Raw genomic sequence first — 24585 nt, forward strand, 5'->3', positions numbered from 1 at the left:
AACAAAGATGGGGGAATGTTGGGAGTCGCCCTGGCTCCAACAACTAACTTCCCCATCCCCCGAGAAGAGCCGTCCAACGGTGAGCCCTGCTGGCTCACATGATCCTTACCCACCCATCAGAAAGCACCCCATGCCAACTGTCAAACCATTAAACTGTTAAACTGTCATAACTGTCAAACCACCCCCAGCTCTATAAATATGCAGAGCTGTTCCTCAATAAATGGGCATTTTCTCTGACCACGAGTCTTGTTCGTTCTTTCACCTGTTTACATAATCTAACGAACCCAGAAAACTAGACAAAACTCTGTTCCTTAAAAAGCAAATATATGCCCTCAACTCCCTGATGGGTAAAATGGAGGAAAACCATCATGTGGAGAACAGCACACCTGAACTACGCAGCCGCTTCCCTCCGGGAGGAGAGACCCACAGAAGGCATGTGCAGTCCTTGGGAAAGACAAAGAGGAACTGACTCCCTCTCGCAGTCTTGAGGCGGTTTCCCTGTGAGCCCAGGGGTCTGCTTCATTATCTGTGTTGGGCTGGAGGGGAGGTCTAGTGGCCTCTCAAAATCCATCGCAAAGTGATTTGCGGCACCCCACATCAATCACCCCTTGACAAGTGTCAGACTGTCGTAGCTGGAACTAAAACACAGCTAAATTCAAAGTTTACTTTTCTACATCTATCAACAATAATTAATATCCTTCAGCAATACACAATGGCTTTTCATTTATCCATATCATTATTTACTATTACCATGGTTTTACTATTTTTCCCTTAAATGCAAATAACTTAGAATTTAAGGCACATATGTCTTTTTCTCAGAGTGAATATATAATTTTTAATGTGTTGTCACAACAAAGAAAATCCATTTTCTCTGCTAAAGCTTTGTGGCAGCTTCTTCCATATTTAAAACTGCCCAAAATAAACTATAGAAAGAAATGTTGTATGTAGTCCATGAATGCACAATTTATTAATGTTACTACCGCAACAAAAATCTGCTACAATGTTTTCCTAATTGGCTTACAATAAAAGTCTAAATATAGAATACTGATAGTAATAAAATAAATATTTACAAAAGACCACATTATATTTTTGCCTAAACTTCAAAGACATTTAATATACATTGTATCCTGAGTGCTGAGAAACAGATGCACTCACACAGTCGGACACAGTCGGTCTTCCTGAAGGATACTCCAGCCATACAGACCAACACAACACAAGAAACCAGGAGCCACCGGCTCTGCCACCTCATCCCACAGAAGTGGGGACAATGACTTATGGTGCAGAGATATTCCTCATACAATCACTTATAACAACAAGGATAAAAAGGTCTCAGTGTCTCAGTACGGCAGAAGGTGAAATAAACCAGGACATGACGGTCCCGTAAGTTATGCAGCCATCCAGCTGTTCGTAGGAATTTGTCCTTTCCAGGGAGTCAGCGGCGTAACCAATGTTAAAAGCTGAAAGAAACCCAGAGGCAGCTCCAGAGGGCTCCAGGAAGGTGCCCTGCGGCTCTGGGGGGTCTCTGTGGAGTGGGAAAACTGATGACCCTTTATTCACCTCCAGATTTCCACATCTTTCAAAAAAGGCAGATACATATAAAAGAATTGTCTGTTAACAATGTAGAACATTTTATCTAAAGAAAGAAAAAAAATGTAATCTGGATTCTTAAGTTTGGAAATCACCTGTTCCAAGGAGAGAAGGGCCCAGCACATCTGCTGACGTCCACTGGCCTCACAGGCTCCACAGCACTGTCCAGGGCCATCTCCTCCCGTGCGCCACCTGAAGCACCCTAGCACTTTCCCAGGGAGTCCTCAACGGAGAGGTGACAGATGGGCACACATCAGATCCCACCACTGTTAAACCCGTGCCAGAGGTGCCAGAGTGTGGGGAGGTGCAGGATGCTGCCACATCTAACCACCACCATCTCAGCGCTGATAGGGTCGTCTCCAGGACAGTCCCTGGTGAAAGGGAGGCAGCACACACACCAGTGGGTGCTGGAAGAGGTGACAGCTCTCGCCTCTGGAGAAGTCACTCGGGGCCTGCGGACGTGGAGTGGGAGGAGATTTTAATTTATTACCATTTAAAACTATATATTTGCCGGGGCATGAGTTGATCTGGCTATAAGAGAAACAGTCCCTCTGCCAAGCACAGCTAAAGTCAAGGTAACGGCGTAAACTCCTCTCAGTGCAATGCCCGGCGCACTGCTGTGTAGTCTCTGGATGGGAAACAGGAAGCATTTTAAATGGGAATTAACATATGGACAAAGGAATGGATTCTAGTCAGGTGAGCTGGCGATGATAGCTGCTATTTCCTCCACATTTACCTGCACACTTTATAAAATCGTCTGATCTTTCCAAAAAATCGTAGAGCAAGTGCTACCCTGTGATACAGATGAAAAAAAGGTTCAGAGAAGCTAGGTGGCTTGTCCAAGTCACACAGCAGCTTGGTGGAAAGGCACGTGTACAGGCTCCTCAGCCTGAGGGACTCTTCCACTGCCTCGCGTTCCCCTTTCCCTATTAAAAACCAGGGAGAAGGTGTCAGCAATGGGTGGCTTCTCCGGAGTCTCGGAGTCTCGTTGGTGAGAGCAGAATGGAAGACACCCAGGGGCGTTTTTACTTCTGCTGCCACAACTGAGCTCAGACGTCAGGATCCACTGTGACAGGAAGGAAGCAGGAACGCGTCCTGTCCCCCTCGGCCTGGAGCACTCCGTGCCAAGCAAGAGCCCGTGTGAGTTACAGGCTGAGCTGACTGAGGAGTTCACCAGAAACCAAGGTCTCCACAACCGAGTCAGGAACTAAGCAGTCTATGTCGGTCAACGCCGCCCCGAGGACTAGCCCGGGCCACAGTTTTCTGGTCTCCTGGGCCCGGGGCACTCTGCAGTGCTGCAGAGCAGTGACGTGCAGGGACTGGGTGGACCGTGGTGACCAAGGGTGCAGACCAGCGGCCTTATCTCATTTTGGTCTCAACTTGCCCTTTCCAAACCTGGAGGAGGAACGCCTGGCCTTATCTGCTCCATGGGGTCTTAAGGAAGTCAAAATAAGGTAATGTAAAATGTTTTCTAAAAAGTTTTTTGTTTTTTTTAATGTGCATTATTTTTAAAAGCTAAGATGTTATGGCTGGGTTTGAAACCCCGTGGAAGACAACGGGAGTGGTTTAAATAATAGCTCGTGCCAACCCTGAGCTTCCTTCCTGAGATCTGAAGAATGTCTATCAGCACAAAACGATCCCATCCAAGTGGGAAACTCACGGCACAGACAGCAGCTCTGCCGCTGCGACGGGACAATCTCCAAACCACACTCACGGACCCAGACACCTGCCTATGCTGCAAGGAGCAAGGATGTGGGCCATCCTTGCCAGGCCTTGAGAGAGATGCCAGGCCTCCTGTCAGAAAGCATTCTGGCCCTGAGGAAGCTCGCGTCCAGGGCCCTCAACGGCACCAGCTCAGGAGGAGGAGTCGCCCACAAACAGAAGCAGCAAACCATGTTTCGTCTTGATCCTGGGCAACGCACTCCACCTCCGTGACCACGCCCGAGTCCCCCACCGTCACAGGGGTGGGTTCTGATCTCTTGCCTCATGCTCGCTTCTTTCTCAATCCCCCCACATTCTGTGGCCCCCCAAGCTCAGGACACTTCCTTCTCAGCTCCACCAGCCCCATGAATCTTCTGGGAAGGGATCTTCTCAGGAGCAGGGTATCAAAATGCACAGTGCCCCAAGCCACACTTTCAGGTCCCTGACCCTGCCCTCGTCCAGGGCCCAACCTAACAGTCCTGTCCAGCTTCCTGAGCCCCTCTGCCCCTTCAACTTAGAGCTCATTCAACTGAGGACCTCAGTCAGGTCTTAGACAAAATCCCTCCTGTGTGGGCAACGGACTCCACAGACATCGAGTGTGTACGGACACAGAGCCCCTTAAGGTAGAAATAGGACCTCTGTGCATGACCTCCCCAAGATTCCCTAATAGCATTTAAAACTGGGGGGATTTTCAGGCTCCACCAAACATCCAGAGGGTTATTAGAAAACTTTACACCTGGGCTGGGGATGTGGCTCAAGTGGTAGCACGCTCGCCTGGCATGCGTGCGGCCCGGGTTCAATTCTCAGCACCACATACCAACAAAGATGTTGTGCCCGCCGAGAACTAAAAAATAAAGATTAAAAAATTCTCTCTCTCTCTCTCTCTCTCTCTCTTTAAAAAAAAAAAAAAGAAAAGAAAACTTTACACCTGTCCTTCCAGTCCATGAAGGGACACCCGCTAGTCCAGGATCTGAGTTCCGTAATATTGGCCAAACCCAACCTCCCACGGTGCCCAGCCCCAGCGCATCCTGTGTGAGGCCCCTCCCAACACCCGTCCTTCCCGGCCAGGAATCCGTGTTCTGCCTTCTCTGCTCCCTTTGTGAAAGTCCCCAGCACTTAGCTGACCACCCCTGGGGAAGCCGACAGCATTCCCGGGATCTGATGAAGCCCTACCCACTTCTCACACACCAAAGTCAAACTCAAGGGATGCAAAGTTCCCAGGAAACGCCACTCTAATCCTGTATGGGGGTGATCTGTGTTCTGACGGCTGTGGACCGTATTCCTCATACTTCTTCAGGAACCAGCAAAAAGGGCCGCAGGTGGCTACAGACGAAGCTCATCTGCACTCTGTGTGTCCAGCATCTGGGCCAGGAGATGTGGGCCCAGGAAAGACAACCTCAGACCAGCCTCTGCTGTTCTCCATTTCCTCCCTCCAGAAGCAGAGGACTACAGAAAAGCTTGGGGTGTCTGTGGGACGTGGTAGGATGCGGAGACCTAGTTCTCTCTGACGTGCATCTTTAGTCCATGGTGGGGAGTCACCTCCAGAACCTGCAACCTGGAGCCCCCATCCCAGGAAGCTTTGCAGAACCTTCAAGGATCTTGACTTTCACCCACACCCTTCAACTTCCCAAGTGCTCCCTGCCTTTTACCTTGTTTCTGCATGAAGTAAAAACCACATGGAGCTTATCTAAAACCTGATGAACGGAGAGCTCAGGGACACCATAGGGCCGGACAGCTAAGTCATACCCCTTGCCTGTGAGCCACAGCTGCCTGACTCTGCTCCCCCAGCGTGGCACTGGCCAACGGCTGCACAGAGGGGCCCCTCACTGTGCAAACCCCACTGCTTGCTGGGACACAGCCTCCTGCACCCCTCGCCCCCTCCCATGAGACCACTGCTCTCCCTCCCAATGTCAACACACACTGGGCGACACAATTTCAGTATGTGACAAAGAATCGTGACACCAGTGGGGACACGGCTAAGTGGCAGAGCTTCCAGAGCACTTCACTATGCTGTTCAAAACTTACGGACACAAAACACCCGTGGAGCCAGAGCCTCTGGCAAATACCCCCAACTAGCAAACGCAAAGAACCTAAGTGGTTTCCAAGCCTCGGGCCACACCCTGGGACCCACTGGAGCCCCACATCCCTGGGGAGATTATCTGCCCTCCATGGAGAGGGACAGCTGCTGGGGAACACCTCCTAGGGAAGTCCTGGAGAAGACCCTCATGGCCAAGGAGCAGCTTGGACTTGGAAGGAATCACACGGGAAGCCAAGGTGTCTGGTCCACTCAAATGGCCACTGGGTGGCCGCCAAGACCACTCAGAGGAGAGGAGCACTCCAGCCGGAGACTTCAGCCAACAGCCATGGAATGAGGGGAGCTGTCCCGGCACATGGGCTTCCCCCAGCCTGAGAACAAGACATGGATGGTGCTTCCTGTCCCCGACTCCTCATACTTGCCACCAGACTAGAATCCTGCTCTTATTCCTTTGTGCCCCATTCCAGAGACCACTCGTCCTGGCCCTAAAACACACCCAACCTTTCCACAGTGATCCTCTCTCCTCCCCATTCCGCTCTGTCCTGAGCTTCATCGGGATCACCCTAACCTCTGGCCGCTTCTCCAGGAAGAGAAACAGAGCTCTGCTGGCCTCAGGAAGCATGGGCCTGCCACAGGCCTTCCTGACTCACGCCCGGGGCCACCCGTAGGGCTTGGTCACCTTCCACCAGTGCATTTCCAAATGAACAACAAAACAAAGGTCCCCAGCCCTGTCCTCCCGAGGTTCCCTTACCTGACCTTGTCATGTCCCATGACAATCTAAGCTGAGCAAGGAGAGGGTCTCAGAGTTCTCTCACTTTTGTGAAAGAGGAGGTGGAGGAGAACACTGGTGGGGGGACCTCAGGCTACACAGCCAGTGCCCAGACCAGGACCAGACCCTGACCTCAGCCTCCAAACGGTGGCTTCCCAGCGTCACCAGCTAACTCCCACCCAGCAGGCCGGGACCCCAGAGCCTCTCCACTGCAGGGCAGCCTCAGAACACCGGCTCAACAAGCCACGTGTCCAGCAGCCTGGGCCACCACGGCCAGGTCGGAGCCCTCTCTCTCTGAAACGGGGAAGACTTCCTCCTAAGCCATTTGTCTGAGGTTATGAGGTCTCCAAGCAATCGTGCTCAGGTCTTTTCTTCACTTCGATGGCTGTTTAGTTCCATCTAGTGGAACTTTGAGTCCACGATACAGAGATGAGCACATGCTACAGGAGCAGGGGTCCATACGGAGAAAAGCTGCCGAGCAAGAATCGGCCATGTCGGGCCGTGCCCATGGAGTGCAGCCTTGGGGATGAGGTCTTATCAGGAAGGACCCACAGTCACTGGGTACCCTACCATCCTGCAGAGCGGAATTTAGAAACCCTGGGCCTTTAATTGTCTCGAAACAGCTCTCATACTCCTGAAGCACCATGGAGACCTCATGTGTCTAAGTGGCTCGTCACGGAAGCCCAGGGTAAGGTACTTCCAGACACGCTCCCGGACTTCAAAGGTCCCTGAGGAGCTGAGCGCGGCTGACTGACAAGGTCTCCTCTCGGCTTCTCAGCTGCGGTATGTGGGTCAGGCAGATGGTCCCCAGCCCCCTGCCCAGGCCCCGGTCCCAGGTGAGAGGGAGCAGGCCTAAGTCAGGCCAGCCCGGCCACTGCCAGTGTCCCGCAACTCTGAGCTCCTGATCCAGGACACACACGACTTTTTCTTTGGGGGCAAAACATGGCAAAATGGAGGAACCACCTAAACTCCCCCTCAGGGATTTAAGGCGGCTTAGGGCCACCTACAGAAGTCTGATCCCTGATGAGCTCCGGTGGGTTCTGGACAGGTCACCTGGGGCCATCCTCCCCACCTCGAGGTAGCTGCCTCTGTCCTGCTGTACCAACCAGGGAGCAAGCCCAGAGTCAAAGCACAGAAAGTCCCAGAGCCAAGAGGAAGAGCAGGAAACAGCCCTGTGTCCAGTCCAGCGTGTTCAGCCACGACCCCACCCAGGGCGCTGGGCCTCACGGCTCCTGCTCAGTATGTCGTGTTCCGAGCATGCAGCTTCACACGTCCCCTCTCAGGGACACCTGGTGGGACGAGCTGGCTCCAAAAGGGCCCTGGGAGTGAGAGCTCACGGTGGTGAAAACGTTTCCTCTCGACACCCAACAGCTGGATTAAAAACAAACCCACGACCTAAAGCTCAAGAGCCCTTACTTCTCCATCCCCAGGAAAACTGCTGTCAATACTGGCTCAGCCACTGGGTCGCTTCCCTAATTCAGGGTTCGAGAGAAGAAAGAATGTGGAGCATCGAGAAGGCGCTCAGGGAGGGAGTCCCTGCTGGAGAGAGGAGAGTCAGCCACATGGGAGGCAAGGGCTGAGTCCTCACCCACGACACTGTACTCACTTAATGTTCCGGGAAAGGCGGTGATAGGACTGCCACCTGGAAGGCACGTTCATGTCACAGTGCACCACCGGCTTTATCTGGAGAAAGAAAACGCAGGCCTTAGAGTTGGTTCAGATTAGCAAACGCTTGCTAAGCACCATCAGCATGCACAGTGCCACCCCAAACCTAAGTGAAGGTGGGATCTCTTGTTGACAGAACACCCCAGGAAGGACCCTGGAGGACTCAGAGAGGGTTGTGTGCTTGTATGAGGGGCAGACAGGATCCCAGGGAGTGTGGGGTAGTTGGGGCTGCAGGCCACCTTCCCCCATGATGAGAAGCTCAGGTATAAAAGTGCAGAGTGCCCAGGACCAGGGTGACAGGCAGAGGGCCCCCAGGGGGCTGCGCAGCTCACACCAGACACACCCAGCAGTTCACCCAACAAGCACGAGCCAATGACCTCTGTGCCACCCCTGAGGCTCTGCTGGCCAACCCCTTGGGTCCTAAGGATGGTCAGGGTGGCTTCTACTCTCAGGCCACAAGCTTTGAGCCAGACGTCCTGGCCAGCATGTGGGAACAGCTCCCCCATATTCCACGACCCTTCTCGACTCTCCTGAGAACACAAGGCCGAGCCAACTCTGGCCTGTCACAGCTTCAGCCTTGAGAGACGGGTCGAGACCCCCCAAGTGGGAAGGAATATCTGAGTCCTGCACAGAGGAGCAAAGTCTGCTCTCCCTGCCCGGTGGCCAGGAGTGTGCAGAAAGCAAGCAGAGGGAATCCTGAAGATCAGCACTCACCACCCCCACCCCATGCTGCACCAGGCCAGGCTGCCTGGAAAGGCCCCCACCTCACTGTGGCCTCCCCACAACCCTGCCTCTAACCTCGTGGCTCTCTGTGATTCCAGCCTGCCAGGTGGAACGGTGCAGGGCCCTTCTCCTTCCCACTGCCGCCCTTCAGATCCAATTGCCCAGGTCCCTCCTGTCTGTCTCTGCAGACAATGTACCTATGTACCCCGCCCCGCCCCCTGCATGATGCAAATCCTCCCCTCTCCTCCTTGGATGATGGGAGGTTCCCGCCAAGGTCCCACTGTCACCTCCCGAGATGCCACATCACCCTAAGGGCTGGCCAGCAGGACATGGCTGTTCCCCTCCATCCACAAAGTAAGCCCAGACCCCACCACCTGCACCCTGTCTCACTGTCCCACGCACCTGGCCACCTTCCTCTGCTCTTGGCCACTCCACACTGTTCTGTCAGGGTCTGGTCAGACACTCTGGCCTCTGCTACACTGAGGCCTTCACCCAGAGGCTCCAGTCTCCTCCTCCACCTACCAAGCTCACTGCCATTGCTAAAGTGACATGGCAACAGCCCTCCCTTGCAGCACGAGTAGGACCAAGCCCAGTGCCCCTCACACCACACGCTTTACTCCTGCACACACACTCTGCAGAGATGCCCCCCATGCCCAGCCACCTCTCTCCACAGAGATCAGGTGGAATCCACCCACACCTCACACTGCTGAGCCCCTCCCCTTGCAGGCTCCCAACCCAGGCTCACCTAGAACACCGACAGCACACCAGTTGCTCTGCACCTGGTAGTCTGCCCTGCAGCTGAGTGTGACAAACACCTCTTGCACACTCCTCAGCTTGACTTTGCCACCCGCCTGCTGCCCGGGTCTCCACTGAGCCTGCCACCTCCCAGATCCCCACTTTGAGGCCTGCCAGAGTTAGACACCACCTGAGCATTCCCTCAAGGCCTCCCAGGGCCTGTCCCCTCACTGGTCAGACCGTCCTCAACTTACCTGCAAGATGGGCACACGGTCCACTCATTTGGGAAGCTCACCTGAACACTGTAGGTTGAGAAGTCACCCACAAAAGCCCCAGCCCAGGTGCTCTGGGTTCCACACACACTGCCAGGGGCAAGAAAGAACCAACACCTGCCCCACGCCTCCTGAGAACCATGTTCCAGAAGGAGGGTGCTCTGGGCATGTCTTATGGGTCCTGGGAGAAGGGTGAGGAGATCCAAGAAGACAGAGCCACTGCTGGGAAGTCTGATCCGGCACCTGGCTGCAGCCTGAGATACCATTAGACAGAGCAACCCTGACCTGCAGCCCTCGAGGGGGCAGAGCTAGGCCTGGCACAGCCTGGCGGGCTCTGGAGCTGGAAGACTAGGTCAAAACCCAGCCCTGTTTCCAGGAGAGCTAGTGCTCCTCTCTGGACAGCAGTGTTTGCTTTTAGAACAAGGATGACCTTATAAAGTGCTCATGAGAATTAGAACGGTTTCCACAAAGCAAAGGCAACCCCCATCACACAGTGCTAAGAACTCCATGCAACTAACATGAGCCCACACAGGCACACACGTGTGCACACACGTGGAGGGAAGCCTGGCGAGAGCTCACGTAGCTCACGTAGGCATCTGAGTCTTATTTTGGCCCAAGCAAAATTGCCAGCTTTACCCACAGAAGGTCCCCAGATCTCCCTCTCTCAGAAGATGGTGCCACCAAGACCCTTTTGTCCAATTTCAAAATCCCTAGTGCCCACTGCTAAGCCCTCAGCCCCTTGGCAACTCTACCGCACACCACCCCTTGGACTGCTGGCTTCCCGCGGCCCCAGGCTCCAGGCTCCCACAGCCCAACACGGCTCTTGCTGCCCGGCCCCCGTGCTTTCTTTGCAGCAAGCAAGGAGCAGCCTTGCAGATTGCTCTCTGCAGCGCCCACGCCCACCAGCCCATGCGAGCTGGCACCTGCTGCCTCTCCTCCCCACGCTCCCCACCTCTGCACCCTGTGCTCTGACCCTGGGCCCATCCTTTCAGCTATGCAAATGCCACACCTGTCTCTGCCCAGTACTGGGCCTGTGTGGCTTGCTTTCTCTCTCACTGAGCAGCCACTCCATGTCCTCTTCGAGGATCTACCCTGACCAGTCACACACTAGGCCAGCTTCCATCACGTCTCTTCCGTTGCCTTGGGTTTTCCCGTCCACTTGCTCACCCGCCTTGTGGATCCTGACTAACCCTCCTGAGAGCGGTCAGATCAACAGGGGGCCCGCCGCCTGGGGAGGAGTGGCGTGGACTTCAAGGCTTTCACAAGCACCAATGGATGAAGGAAGAGCGGAAGATGCCAGGACAAGAGCAGGACACCTGAGACCGGAAAGGACCCCGGGAAAGAGAGGAGCCTGGGGACTGCAAATGCACCCACCCCTGTTCCCACCTGCCATGTGCCACACAAGATCTACTCACCTGCGTCCAAACACTCATCAAAAATCAAGGCCACGAGTATCGACAACTAGCCTAACTGCACAGACCTTGTTTGAAAGCACCACAGCAGGGATTATCCTCTGCCAATTCTATTAAGGGACAGCCGCCTTAAGAACCGCTTTCTGCCTGACTGATAACATTGAGAAACAAAGAGCTAATTGCTCTTTCGACGTGTTAATGATTCATCAACCCTGATGTCACCTGCCTAATTAAATAACTCCGGCTGTCGAGGACGCCATTCTGATTTTTTTGTTCCCTGTGCTTGTCATCAAGTGTCAGGTAAAGGTGGTTTTCTGCTACTCTCGGATAGTGGAGACAGTTTCATTCACACGTGTCAGAGCCACACTCCCATGTCAGTCATCTATCCTGAGAGGCCGGAGGACCAGGAGCTATAGGCCTATTGGCCAAGGCACTAAATTTCAGCCCTGAGAGAAGACACTGAGATCACCAGGGACGCTTCTGCCTGTAGCAGCTCCAGCTTGCAGAATGCCAACAGGCTCCGCAAGACTCTTCCACGCATTCATGCCTGATCGTCAAAGCAGCAAGGCCAGCTATCCAGGAGGCTGAGGCAGGGGATTGCAGAGTGACCCAGTTCAAGCCCCAGCACCACATTAAATGTGCACATCTCCAGGTAGCAGCCAAGAACACAAGACATCCAGGCTGCCCTGAGCCATCAAAACACATTCTATTACCGTTCCTGGCACGAGTCCCATTGTACAACACAGCAGAGCGCTCGGGCCTGTTTGACTCCTGCCATCCCAGCACTGGCCGCCCCCCAGCTGTCCAACCTCTCAGCCATCCTTCCTGCAGCAGTGCAGTTACCAGCAGCACTACCTCCCAGCCGCCGCCTTCCACACGAGTAATCAAACAAGAGCGTGCGCTGTCCAGAGCTTAGTAGAAGTGGACGCCAGCCAAGGGCTCAACTGACAAGAACTGCTCTTTGTCCTCCTCAGGCTCCAAGTCCCTGGTCACCTCCTCATGCCGTTCCAAACCCTCAACTCTCTCCATGCAAAATATCAAGCAAAGGCCCCAGTCACTGAGCCACCACCAAGGACTCAGCAACCTTCCCCTCGAGCCCCCTCGCCTCCCAGTGCTCTGTCCCCTCCCTGCCTGCCTTTTCCAGCAGCCAGCGTCCACGGGCCGTTTCCCAAGGAAAAGGAATCACACCATACGTCTGCCATCCAGAACCTCCACTCTTCCATCCCCTCTGCTGATGCAAGAAGGATGAGGACCTGCTGCCTGCTGCTCTCAGGATTCTATCCACATGAGAATTCAGCAGAGAGACAGCAGAAAGACCCTCACCACTGTCCAGGGGATTGCTGATGATTACGATGAAAAGAAACTAGTAATTCAGCTGCTGGTAGAGACGGGACTGGCTGGGGACGATCAGCTGAAGGTTCATGGGTTTTAAGTGCTTGTGGCTCACTGAAGCTTAAGTGAGGATTTCCTTGCAATAAGTAGAATTTCCCTTTTGCCCCTTGTCACAAGTTTAAAAGCCTCACAGCTTGTATAATGTAACCACTTTTGACTTGGACTAGCATGACTCATCCATGAAATAAACTGAAAAAAAATCAAGCAAAAAGGGCTCAGGAGACTGTGGCACCAAGACCGCAGGTGGTAGGCACTTCTGGGGAGACCCTCGGGAGGAGCCACTGGACAGTGGTGGTCAGCCTGAGAGCCAGAGCAGACACGGGTGGAGACCGGAGGGCACCTTCACAGGAGCACTGTGGGAAGAGCAGGGTCTCTAGGCTCGTCTCCTTCCCAGAGGAGGAAGGTCTGCCAGACCCTCAGTCCACAATGCCGCGAGTCTAGGGGACCATCCGCACCCTCTCCTGGCGGGGGGGAGTCTTGCCAGGGCAGCCAGGCCCAAGCAGGGACATCAGGCACAGGGAGGCCAGAGCTCGCCACAGCAGGCCTGCTCCACCTCCTGGAGAAGCATGGCCGCCTGGCAGCCCGTGCCCTGATGGCCCTGCCCTGGCCTCAGCAGCACAGCGGCTCCGCAGGGGGAGGACAGGCCCGTGTGGTTGAACACCTTGGGTGTCAACCAGGCGGGCTCCCGGGCTTGCAGGCCTTGGAGACAGTGGTTTCTATCTTTCATCCTTTGGAAAATGGGCAATTCCTTTACAAATTAAAATTTAATTTACATTTAAAAAGGAGGGATATTGGTCAAATTATGTTGTTATATTGTGCACAAGTATGAATAAGTCACAAATCCCACCATTATGTACAACTGTATTGCACCAATAAAAAGTGTAGAAAGAAGCAGGTTTTAAGATTGACTGAGCTGACTTCATGTCCACCACAATTCTCAAAGCTGACGTGGTGTCAACCAGCCAGGAAGAAAGCAGGGTCACCTTCACGCTACCCTGTCCTGGGTGGCCCTGTCCTGGGTGGCCCTGTCCTGGGTGGCCCTGTCCTGGGTGGCCCTGTGCTGGATGGCCCTGTCCTGGGTGGCCCTGACCTCGGTGGCCCTGTCCTTGGTGGCCCCATGCTGGGTGGTCCTGTGCTGGGTGGCCCTGTCCTGGGCGACCCTGTCCTGGGTGGCCCTGTCCTAGGTAGTCCTGTGCTGGGTGGCCCTGTGCTAGGTGGCCTTGTGCTGGGTGGCCCTGTCCTGGGTGACCCTGTCCTGGGTGGCCCTGTCCTAGGTAGTCCTGTGCTGGGTGGCCCTGTCCTGGTGGCCCTGTCCTCGGTGGCCCCATGCTGGGTGGCCCTGTGCTGGGTGGCCCCATGCTGGGTGGCCCTGTCCTAGGTAGTCCTGTGCTGGGTGGCCCTGTCCTCAGTGGCCCCATGCTGGGTGGCCCCATGCTGGGTGGTCCTGTGCTGGGTGGCCCTGTCCTAGGTAGTCCTGTGCTGGGTAGTCCTGTGCTGGGTGGCCCTGTCCTGGGTGGCCCTGTCCTCAGTGGCCCCATGCTTGGTGGCCCTGTGCTGGGTGGCCCTGTCCTGGGTGGCCCTGTCCTAGGTAGTCCTGTGCTGGGTGGCCCTGTCCTGGGTGGCCCTGTCCTCGGTGGCCCCATGCTGGGTGGCCCTGTGCTGGGTGGCCCTGTGCTGGGTGGCCCTGTCCTAGGTAGTCCTGTGCTGGGTGGCCCTGTCCTCAGTGGCCCCATGCTGGGTGGCCCCATGCTGGGTGGTCCTGTGCTGGGTGGCCCTGTCCTAGGTAGTCCTGTGCTGGGTAGTCCTGTGCTGGGTGGCCCTGTCCTGGGTGGCCCTGTCCTCAGTGGCCCCATGCTGGGTGGCCCTGTGCTGGGTGGCCCTGTCCTGGGTGGCCCTGTCCTAGGTAGTCCTGTGCTGGGTGGCCCTGTCCTGGGTGGCCCTGTCCTCAGTGGCCCCATGCTGGGTGGCCCTGTGCTGGGTGGCCCTGTGCTGGGTGGCCCTGTCCTAGGTAGTCCTGTGCTGGGTAGTCCTGTGCTGGGTGGCCCTGTCCTCAGTGGCCCCATGCTGGGTGGCCCCATGCTGGGTGGCCCTGTGCTGGGTGGCCCTGTGCTGGGTGGCCCTGTCCTGTGTGGCCCTGTCCTAGGTAGTCCTGTGCTGGGTGGCCCTGTCCTCAGTGGCCTCATGCTAGGTGGCCCTGTACTGGATGGCCCTGTCCTCAGTGGCCCCATGCTGGGTAGCCCTGTGCTGGGTGGCCCTGTCCTGTGTGGCCCTGTCCTAGGTGGCCCTGTCCTCAGTGGCCTCATGCTAGGTGGCCCTGTCCTGGGTGGCCCTGTCCTCAGTGGCCCCATGCTGGGTGGTCCTGTGCTGGGTGGCCCTGTCCTGGGCGACCCTGTCCTGGGTGGCCCTGTCCTAGGTAGTCCTGTGCTGGGTGGCCCTGTCCTGGGTGGCCCTGTCCTCAGTGGCCCCATGCTGGGTGGCCCTGTGCTGGGTGGCCCTGTCCTGGGATCAGGTTGGAGTTACAGTTAAAACTCTGTGGTGGCTCCAAGCCCAGACAGCTCTACCAGCACGTGCTCTCCAGCCTCTAGTGAAGAAGTAACTCCAGCCCTGGCAAGCTGTTCCCGAACCTCCAGAGACACTGTAAGGTAACCACCAGCCCCCTCCACCAACACAGCTGCAAATCTCCTAAACAAGATCTTCATATATGAAGACACCAATGGTGTGAAGTACTTTGTGTACAATCAGTGGCTTGAAAAATTGTGCTGTATGTGTGACATGAAATGAATTGCATTCTGCCATCATTTGTAACAAATCAGATAAATAATTTAATTCTAAAAAATCCAACAAATACAAAGAAGATACTTCACAACCAAATGTGATTGGCTTAAGGTTTGAAAAGCAATTAACGTCATTTAAAACATTCACAGATTGAACCTGAAAATGATGTGATCATCCCACAGATTCAGGGGAGTCCTGCCTGGTGCACTGAAATCTCAGTCCCACTGTGGGTCCCCTTGGGTCAAGCTGCAGTGGGCGCCCGTGGTGTGTCTTGCTTTGGTTCTGTCCTGTTGTGCCAGCCTGGCTCTGCCTCCACCTCCTGCTCACGCTGGCTCTCTCAGGCGGGGGCCGGAGGGCATGAGAACAGGGAAAACAGGGCAGAGCCGCCAGCCTCCGAGCTCCCAAACCTCTCCCAGGACAGGTTTCAAGTGAGGCTCTTTAGGGCAAAGGGGAGGCTGCAGTGGCGCCCTGGGCAGCTCCGCAGGGAGTCCCTCCCGGTCTGCCTCACACAGGACGCAACCTCAGCTGACCCTGCTCCTTTGCTGCATCCACAGACCCTCCCTGAGCGGGCACTCACCTGAACAGCTCCAGAGTGGCCACTGTACCTGCCTCCCAGGGACAAGACTCGCCCCTTGTCCACACCACCACCACCTGGAGCAGGTGAAGCCTCAGGCAGCCTCTCCCAGGCTGTGCTCAGGCAGCTCAGAGGTGAGGGAGGGTGCAGGTGCACACCCCACGCTCTCCTGCGACCCCACTGGCATGCAGCCAGGGCATCCCACTGTGCCGCACCCCGCTCTGCACCCACTGCTCTTGAGAGTTTCCCCGGAGCCACGTTTGAGGGGGCAAGAAGCCCCACAGGGAGGTGCGGGGAGACTCGGAGCCTTTCTCTCCTCCAAGGGTTTTCCTTATTTAGCTAATGCACTGACTCCCAGTCCTTCTCATGTCAGGTTCTCAGGGGACAGGGGACAGCCAGTCTGGTAGCTAAATGTCTGCTTCACCCTTGTGTGTGGCTCTTGAGAATGTGGGGATGGCAGCTGACACTGCCAAACACAAGCAGAGCCCGTTCGGATGATGATGTGTTTTCAAACCAGGGCAATGTCTGACAGCGCCCCTACCACGTCAGGACCTTGAGGGCAGCCAGGCTGCCTTCCCCATGGCCCCTCCGCACACAGGCAAGGCAGGAGAGCCAGAAACCGAGGCCTGGACTCGGAAACAGGAGAGGATTCAGTGCACCACTGTGGGCAGCAGGTGCCAAGGGGATCAGGGACACACACAGGTGCCGGACGCTGAGCCCCAGCCACACCAGGGCCTGCTGGCTGCCAGCACCAACAGGAGCCAGGTCAACACCTACTCCTCCTTCCCACGCTGCCCCAGCACTGCCCCTCCCAGGACAAAGGACAGCTCCCACTGGTGCCAGGGCCGTCAGAGTCCATGGACCTCTTTGGAGCATGAGAGCCAGGAGCCTCCCAGACTGGACTTGGCCAAGGGTCCCTCTCTGGGCCCACTGTGGCTCGGACACGTGGACATCATGGTGGGGCAGCCCACTGGCTGACTCCGTATGGAGCTCCCACAGAGGCACTCCCTCCCCCTGAAAGAGGCTCTGCTGCCCCAGAGCTGCTAGCTCGGCAAGCAGGAGGCACTGGCCAGAGACAAGGCCAGCCAGGTGATGCCAGCGCCAGCTGGCTGTCCAGGGGAGCCCCTCCCAACTCCCCTGGGAGCAAGGCCGCACCCTGACCAACGAAGTCCCAGGCAAAGAGCGTGTGTGTCCCTGGAGGCCTACCCGGCCACCAGGCTTCCTTTCAGACCCCATCCCTATCTCCTGCAGGAAGCCAGGCACTGCCACAGAGGACCACCTCGGAGAGGGACAACAGCACACCTGGCCCCAGGGAGCTGGGGCCTCGGGGACACAGACTGGAGAAACCAAATCCACTGTGGACAGAATCCCAGACCTGAAGGGAGTCGGGTGAGGGGCGAGGGGTGAGGCTGAAGCAGCAGAGGCTCCATCAAAACAGGCCTCAAACTCCACGGTGACAGCAGCAAAGACGGTGTCAAACGGGAAAGGGAGACGGCTGGGAAGAGGGCGGGAGGCAGGGAGACACAGACTCCTCCTGGTGACGGAGCATGGCGCCTGGGCACGTACATAATTAGACTTGACCCCTACCCCAGATCCAACCAGACCCACTTTACAGATAAGAAAACCGAGCATTGGAAACGTTAAGGTGTCCAAACGACAGAGCCCGTGACAGTTCCACAAGGCTCTGACACAAGCATGGCCATCTGTCAGGAGAGCAAGAAGCGCGATGCCCTCGGGTCCAGAGGTTGGGATGGGTTCTCTCACAGGACGGACAGAGTCCATGCATTACAGTCTCTCAGGACAGCAGCTGGCCATACCTACGAGAACCCTGAAAATGCAATGTGGCAAGTAAGGTGTAAAGATGTAAAGGAATGCTCAGTGCATTGATAATTCTAATAACAAAAATATCCAAGGGTCAAACCAAGGGTGGTGGGTTTTTAAAACATACGGTATACACCAGCCAACAAGAACTCCCAGTCCACCAAGAATCCTAAGGGAGCAGATACCGACACGTGGCAGTTTCATGACAAATTATGAAGTAAAAGGGGTTCTGCAAATATATTAGAATATGCTCTCCTTTTGCTTAAATAAGTACATTTATAGAGCTCAGAGTGCACATGGATGTGCACGTGTTCACAGGTTGACCCCACAGGGAGGTACAGTGGTGTAGGATCATGGGCGTTTTCATTTGAACCAAATATTTTCTCAATTTTCTACAATAAGTAGGAATCACACGTTACTCTTTTAGCAGAAACACAAGTTTCCAAGACAGGTGTCCGGGACAGACCAACAGCAAAGAGTAAAGAGCCCAGGGAAACTGGACTGAGCACAGGGGCACGGCAAGGTCCCAGCCTGAGCGCGTGCCTCCTGGACGAGGACGGGTTTCCTTCCCGAGCTTCTCAGTGAGGCAGGGAACCAGAAGGGCTTCGGGGAAACTGGCATTTAAACGTTCATTTTAAACATTCCTTGTTAGAGTCACTGGTCGCCTCTGTGCTCCGGAAAACCCCGCAGCCTGTCACATCTCTTTCAAGATGGAGTTCAAGAGTCTCATCTCACGGACACTGGCTTTCAGCCAGGAGCGGCCCGCGGAGAAAGCAGAACCAGAACACAGCCCTCGCTGGGGAGAATACTGGGTCAGGCTCATCCGTTCTGAGACCCTTGGGAAAGAACCCAGCCATCATCTGAACTGGGGGCCACGGCTATGTGACTTGAGGCTACAGACCAGAACCCTGGGTCACTGCCACGAGCCCTGCAGCCGGGGGGCCCAGGACACCTCCTGCACTAGAGCCCCCACACACCACAGGCCACAAAAGCTGGGATCTCCCAGCCTCTGCCTTGTGCCTCCCTGCTCCATCCCTCCGAGCAATGAAATGTCATTTCACACACATTAATGAGCCATTTCTGTGGTTGCATTAAGCCCATATTATAGTATTCCAACTGACGTCCTGATTCTAATCATGTTCTCTTGGGAGGGAAGCTTCTTCAAGTTTCCCATTAATAGATTTGACCAAAGCAAATTTCTTGAAGGAATAATTTTCAGAAGTTTGGCACTTCTACTCTGTATTACTGTATCACAAAATGAGACAAAGTACCTCAGTGAAACCCTGGATTTGGGGACACTGCAAAAACTTACCTTGTACTACCTTTAATTTGAAACAGTTCACATGGCATTCAAATCAGCAGGCATTCGCAGATCTCAAACTTGGCTCAGGTGAGCTACCACCACTGAAAGGCATTTGCACAAGACTTGTGTCTACTAATTACTGAGCTCCAGCTGAGTGCCCCCACCATGCTAGGCGCTGCACGGGGACCACTTCATTTAACCTGACAACCAGCTGCAGATTTAACCATGATACAACATACCCATGACATTCAACCACCCTGCTCTGGGTGGTATCCATGTTGCTCCCAGGGTTTTATAGATATACAGAGAGACGTATATGTAGTTAACACATAAAGTATGTTTTACACACACACGTATGTATGTACACACGTATGTACAGATGTGTGTGTAAAGATAGAGAAATTATAGAGAGATAGATAATAGAGACAGAGAGAGAAAAGATTAGATGATAGACAGATACAGCTAGGCACAGCCTTGGGCCCGGCCTGCAGTGCACCCTGGGCTGTCCACCTGGGTCAGGAGCAGGAAGGGCTGCCCTCGGCCTCACTTCCATCAAGGCCTCCAGGAGCTTTCAGTCCCAAGCCACCCAGTTTCCTGGCCCTTGCAAAGCTCTTCTCCATCAGCCCTGGAAGGGGGCACAGCGGCAGCAGGACAGGACTTCCTCTTGGTGTCCACCCCCAGGCCCAGCTTCCCCAGCTCAGCACAGGTCGTGGAGAGCCACAAGTCCCCTACAGACCCTCTGCTCCACGCTGGCCCAAACTGCATGCTGTGGCTTGAATGTGTCCCTCCAAAGTTCATGGGTTGGAAACGCAATTCCCAAATGCACAGCTTGACGGTACTTGGAGGTGAGGTCTTCAGGAGATGATCAGAATCAACAAAGTCATGAGGTGACCCCTACGGTGGCATCCCTGACCTTGGCTTTATCAGTAGGTTAAGAGAAACCCACGCTAGCACACGGCCTCGCCACGTGACGCCCTCCACAGCGTTTCAACACAGCAAGGCCTCGCCAGGTGCTGTGCCACGCTCTCAGGTTTCCCAGCCTCCAGAGCCTACCAGGTGAACTTCTTTTCTTCCCACTTGACCTCTTGACAGGTACAGACCAAGACGCCGTGCGGCATTCCCTCCACTGTTCACAGGGCTTCGCTCTGTAAAGGCTTACTGTCTATCAGAGAGAATTCAGTCACTTAATCCCGTGCGTGGAGCACAGGAGACTCATTTCACACTGATGGGTTCTACAGCAGTGGCAATGGGTCTGTCCCTGGGAAAGGGAGGGGAGAATCTCAGAATCATCTCTAAAGCACTTGGTGTCAGTCCAAGCTCTATTCCTCTAGCTCCCTGACCTTGGACACAGCACTGACCTTTCCTGAACTCTTTATTCATGTTTTGACCAGCAGATATTAAGACCTCTCTACCTCACTATGGCTTTTTTTTCCATTTTCCCAGGTGAGATGGTAGATGTGAAAATGTGCTAAGAACGTAAGCCATACACATCCCACGTTAGAACAGAGGAGAGATGAGGGCATCGAACATGACTATGATGTGCCCCAAGGACTGATGACTCTCCCTCCAGTGCTAATGGGACATGGGGACACAGCACCTGCTGCTAAGGGAGTGTGGCCATCCATAAAATCAATGGCACAGAGGACTCACGAAGACCCTCCAGGCTTTCGAGTACAGCACCTGACAGCAGAGCACCCTGACCCTATGAATTAACACGGGGACAGTGGAAATGATCAGCCAGAGGCAAGACTTCTGGTTCGTGGAGTGTTGTGTTTCCTTGGGGTCCTGGGTGCCCCCCAAAAAACACGGTGCAGGCAAAGTGTAGGCTTCTGTGAGCGTTTCAGATAAGAGATATCTAACTGCACCCGTGAGGGTGACTGACAGCTGGGCAGCTCATGTCCTTACATGTCCTCCTGGGGGGCAAAACTGGTCTTCACCCCAGGCCACCCCTGTGGCTCCCTCCTGCACACAGCAGATTGTTTGGAGTAAATTCTGTGAACAAAGCTCTCGGTGGAGGACCAACTCACTTGGTGAGGTCCACACCACTGATGTGTGTTCCTCAAAATACTACCCTCCCTCCAAGACAAGGGTCTACACAGCAAACAGCAGTATCACAACCGGTCACTGCAGATGACATCCTCCACAAAAGGAGAGAGGGGTAGGGACGATGAGCATCAAGCACCTCCAGGTCATTACGTGGCATGTCGTTCAAGTCCTGCAACACGCAAGGGCAGCGAAGGGCATCTCAGATGTTGCTGGAGCAACAGAAGTGGTTAGAAGCTCTGGGACCCAATCCAGAGAAACACCAAAGGGATTAAGATGGTGCCGTAATTCCACTTCTGTGAAAACCATCATGAATGTAGCAACTGTGTCTCTGAAAGGGGCCCACGGTGTCACTGTTTAAGATTGTGAAAAGGTAGGATGAGTCAAAGATCTGCTGTCAAGGGATGGGTTAAATAATAAAGATAAATTCACAGGAAAGAGTTTTTCAGGCATTAAAAATCAGGTTGCAGAAGAGCACTTACAGTACAAGAAAATAATTATGACGTATAGTAAATAAAGATCCGAAAAGATTTTATTAACTGGACATAGTGGTGCACACCCATACTCCCAGCTACAAGTCCAAGATCAGCCTTGACAACTTAGTAAGACCCTGTCTCAAATTTTTAAATAATAAATAAAAAGGGTTGGAGATGTAGCCCGGGGCCCAGCAGTTGCCTAACATGCACAAGGCCCTGGGTCCAACCTCAAGTACCACCAAAAAAGACTTTGTGGATGGATCCTGGTGCAGATATGAGGTATCCCCCAAGCCCATGTGTGACACAATTCGAGGATGTTCAGAGGTGAATTGATGGGACTGTGAGGGGCGTGACTTAATCCGGGGGTTAATCCACTGATGTGGGTTAGCTGGGTGGCACCTGAAGGCAGGTGGGATGGGGCTGGAGGAGGTGGGTCACTGGATGTGCCTTGGGGGTTTTGTTTTGTCCCTACTTCCTGGATGCCGGGCCCGGAGCTGCCTTCCTCTCGTGTCCTGCACCACGATGTTCCCTGCCTCGCCTGGGCCCAGAGCGGTGGAGTCGCTGGCCGTGGACTGAACCTCTGAAACCATGACCAAATGAGCGTTTCCTCCTCTTGTCCTCGTCAGTCCCTCGGGCCCAGGGACACAAAGCTGACTAGAGCAGATTCTGTGTGTGTGTGTGTGTGTCCAGCTGGGACGGGAGGACAGAATGCAGCCCCTGGGGTCGTTTTGGAGGGAAGGGTTGTGGGTGAGTTTTCAATCATCTTCCTTGTGCTTTCCTGAGCAGCTCGCGGTGACTTTCCCGTCGTGTGTTCTAAGTTCACAGAGTGGAAGGCCCCAGAGCAGACAGACCTTCAGACTCCTCTGTCAAGGACAGCCTCAACCTCAGGGGCGAGGTGCTGCCCCACCCCACCCTGGACGCTCCCGCCGAGTGTGCCCAGGCTGCCCTTCAGCGCTGGGCACACAACCTCTGCAGGTCACGGCTCCCTCGGCTAGAAAATAAGGTTCCACAAGACAGTCTGCAAGCCTCCCCCATCCTGAGATGTTACCAGTAAGTCGTATTCTATTGAATCCACTGAAATGTGCAAGAATGAGCACAGACTTCAACTTCAGAAATGTGCTGATCCCTCCCCAGCCCCGACAGAGGGGTAAACAAATGGCTGGATGCCAAAAGAACAGGCGCCACTTGCTCCATCAGCCCAGCCCTGACCCACAGTGACGGCCAGATTGTCAGGGGAAACCTGCCCTGCTGGACGGTCACAATTGAAGTTGGGGACACACTGAATTTGACTTCCTTTCACTGCCCTGAGAGCTGTGGGTCTGTCGGGGGTGCCTGGGCACCACTCTGGAGCTACCCGAACGTTCCTGGGATGTGGAGGTGCACAGGGACACGAGCAGTCGTGAGGCTCAGGATGTGGAGGAGGACAGCTGACAACTCCTCCTGCTGGCAGCGCCACACAGTATGCCACTGAGTCCCGCCCCAGTCCTCTGGTACAGACCATCACCTCCACCAAAGAGCAAAAAGGAGGGTGCTGTAGAAGAGGAGGCACCTCAGCACCCACCTGGTGACACTCCTCAGAGCTGAGTCTTTGTTTAAAAAAGTAAAAATCTTGATAAATTCTAAATATCAATAGGCTCCATTACTCAAAACTGTTGGGTTTTGTTACAGAAAAGGTGGGATTCTAGTGAAGGAGTGGCTCTGCTGTTTTTGTTAGGAATCGAGTGTCACGGGTAGAATGACAGGCACCCCTGCCCCCCACACACACCTCTCAGAGGCCGATCATGGGCAAAGCCAGCATTATCATGAGCATCAACCTGCATGACTTTAAATAGCTCTTCCTGACATCCACTTCCCAAATCCCCAAAACAAAAGGAAAAGGAGAGGTTTTAACAAGTAACTTCATAGTGTGCCTCAAAGATGCCCATCTCCCTTGGTGTGGCTCCAGGGCACTTTTACGACCCCCGTCTCTGGGGCACCGCGCTTCGACAACCTGACAAGCTCACCCAGGGCCTTCCCACGCTCCAGGGGCACTTCCTGCCAAACCCTGAGGTTCAGCCCCAGGAAGTCGGGACCCGAGTTCTATCAGTTTAGATTGTCACCCCACGATCTGGCCCATCTCCTCCCCCTCGGTCGTGCACACTTACTTCCTTCAACTTCCTCATCTTGGAGGGCTTTCTGGGAACTATATGGATATAGCTGCAAGAGAAGAGGGGAGAAACAGAATTACAAGGTAAATATCAGATTCAGAGCTGTGGCCCCTTTGACTTTGAAGAAGACAATGCCACAGCAATGCACAACCAGGCGGAGGCACTCCCAGAGAGACGTGCGGGCCCAGAGGACTGCAGAAGGACTTCCCAGCAGGTGCCACGGCACAGCCCTGCGCAGACTCTTACCAGGCATCACTTCCCCGGGAAGTGTTTGGGTTATTGACACGGACCCAGAAATCATCTCATTCAGTGGATTTTATTCCAACAGGTCACTAAAGGACCAGGGTTGAGAGCTCACCCAGCCAGGGTCAGAGAGGAAGCCAGACTCCAGCCCAGCCCTGGGCCTCCTTGGCCCCTGCCTCACAAGGCTTCAGCCCTATTCCTATTTTACCAAAACGGAGAAGAGTCACCGAATAAAATTTTGAGTTTCACTCTTACAATTTTTTCCCTTGGGGACAATTTTTTCCCTTGGGTACTTGTGAAAAATCTTCCATATTTCCCCAAAATTAAAGTTTTAAATGATAATAAATAAGACTAAGATTTATGTGTGATACTAAGGTTTCTTCTCATTTAAAAAAATCATATTTGAGATTGTGACCATTTTTTGATGATTTTAGCAACAATCAGAGAAGGAGTCACTTAAACTTGGTAGATGGAAAAAAACAGTTATTCAATATAGAGTCAAGAGTCATGAACTCAGATGCTCCCAGAGGTCAGGGCAGTGTTAGGGAGCGGCAGGGACCGGGGTGAGTGGGAGGGTCCTTTGCCTCTCAGATGGACAGGACCTCTCATGTCCAGCACACACTCTACATGTGGAGATGCAGGCAACTGAGACTGGGTCTTTGCCAATATCAAATTCTCTATTTTTTTTTAACAGAAACCAAAAGTTCACGTTATTATGTGAATTTTTCCAATCATGACATGTTGAAGCCAATTCAAATCTTGGAAAACTGTGTGACTCAAAGAGACACAGCTGCTGGCCCCATTCAGCCCGTGAGTGTCCGGTTCACTGCCTCTGTCCACAGGCCTTTGCATGGGCTCTCCAAGAGCTCCCCAGTCCTTGTGTTTTTCCAGACAGGTTTTCTTCAGGAAATT

General features: G+C 54.2%; 1 protein-coding gene across 1 annotated transcript in view; it reads right to left on the minus strand.

The window, feature by feature from the left end:
* DCDC2C (doublecortin domain containing 2C) overlaps positions 1-24585 on the minus strand; it is a gene marked incomplete at its 5' end in the record, with an annotated part of 97611 nt that overhangs the window by 67453 nt on the left and 5573 nt on the right. Inside the window, 2 exons of the mRNA XM_081265174.1 lie at positions 7699-7775; positions 23428-23479. Coding sequence (XP_081121300.1) covers positions 7699-7775; positions 23428-23479 — 129 coding nt within the window. The remainder of the gene's footprint in view (positions 1-7698; positions 7776-23427; positions 23480-24585) is intronic.

The sequence above is a fragment of the Spermophilus citellus genome (assembly GCF_964194105.1).
Source record: "Spermophilus citellus genome assembly, chromosome: 13".
In the NCBI taxonomy this organism is placed as follows: domain Eukaryota; kingdom Metazoa; phylum Chordata; class Mammalia; order Rodentia; family Sciuridae; genus Spermophilus; species Spermophilus citellus.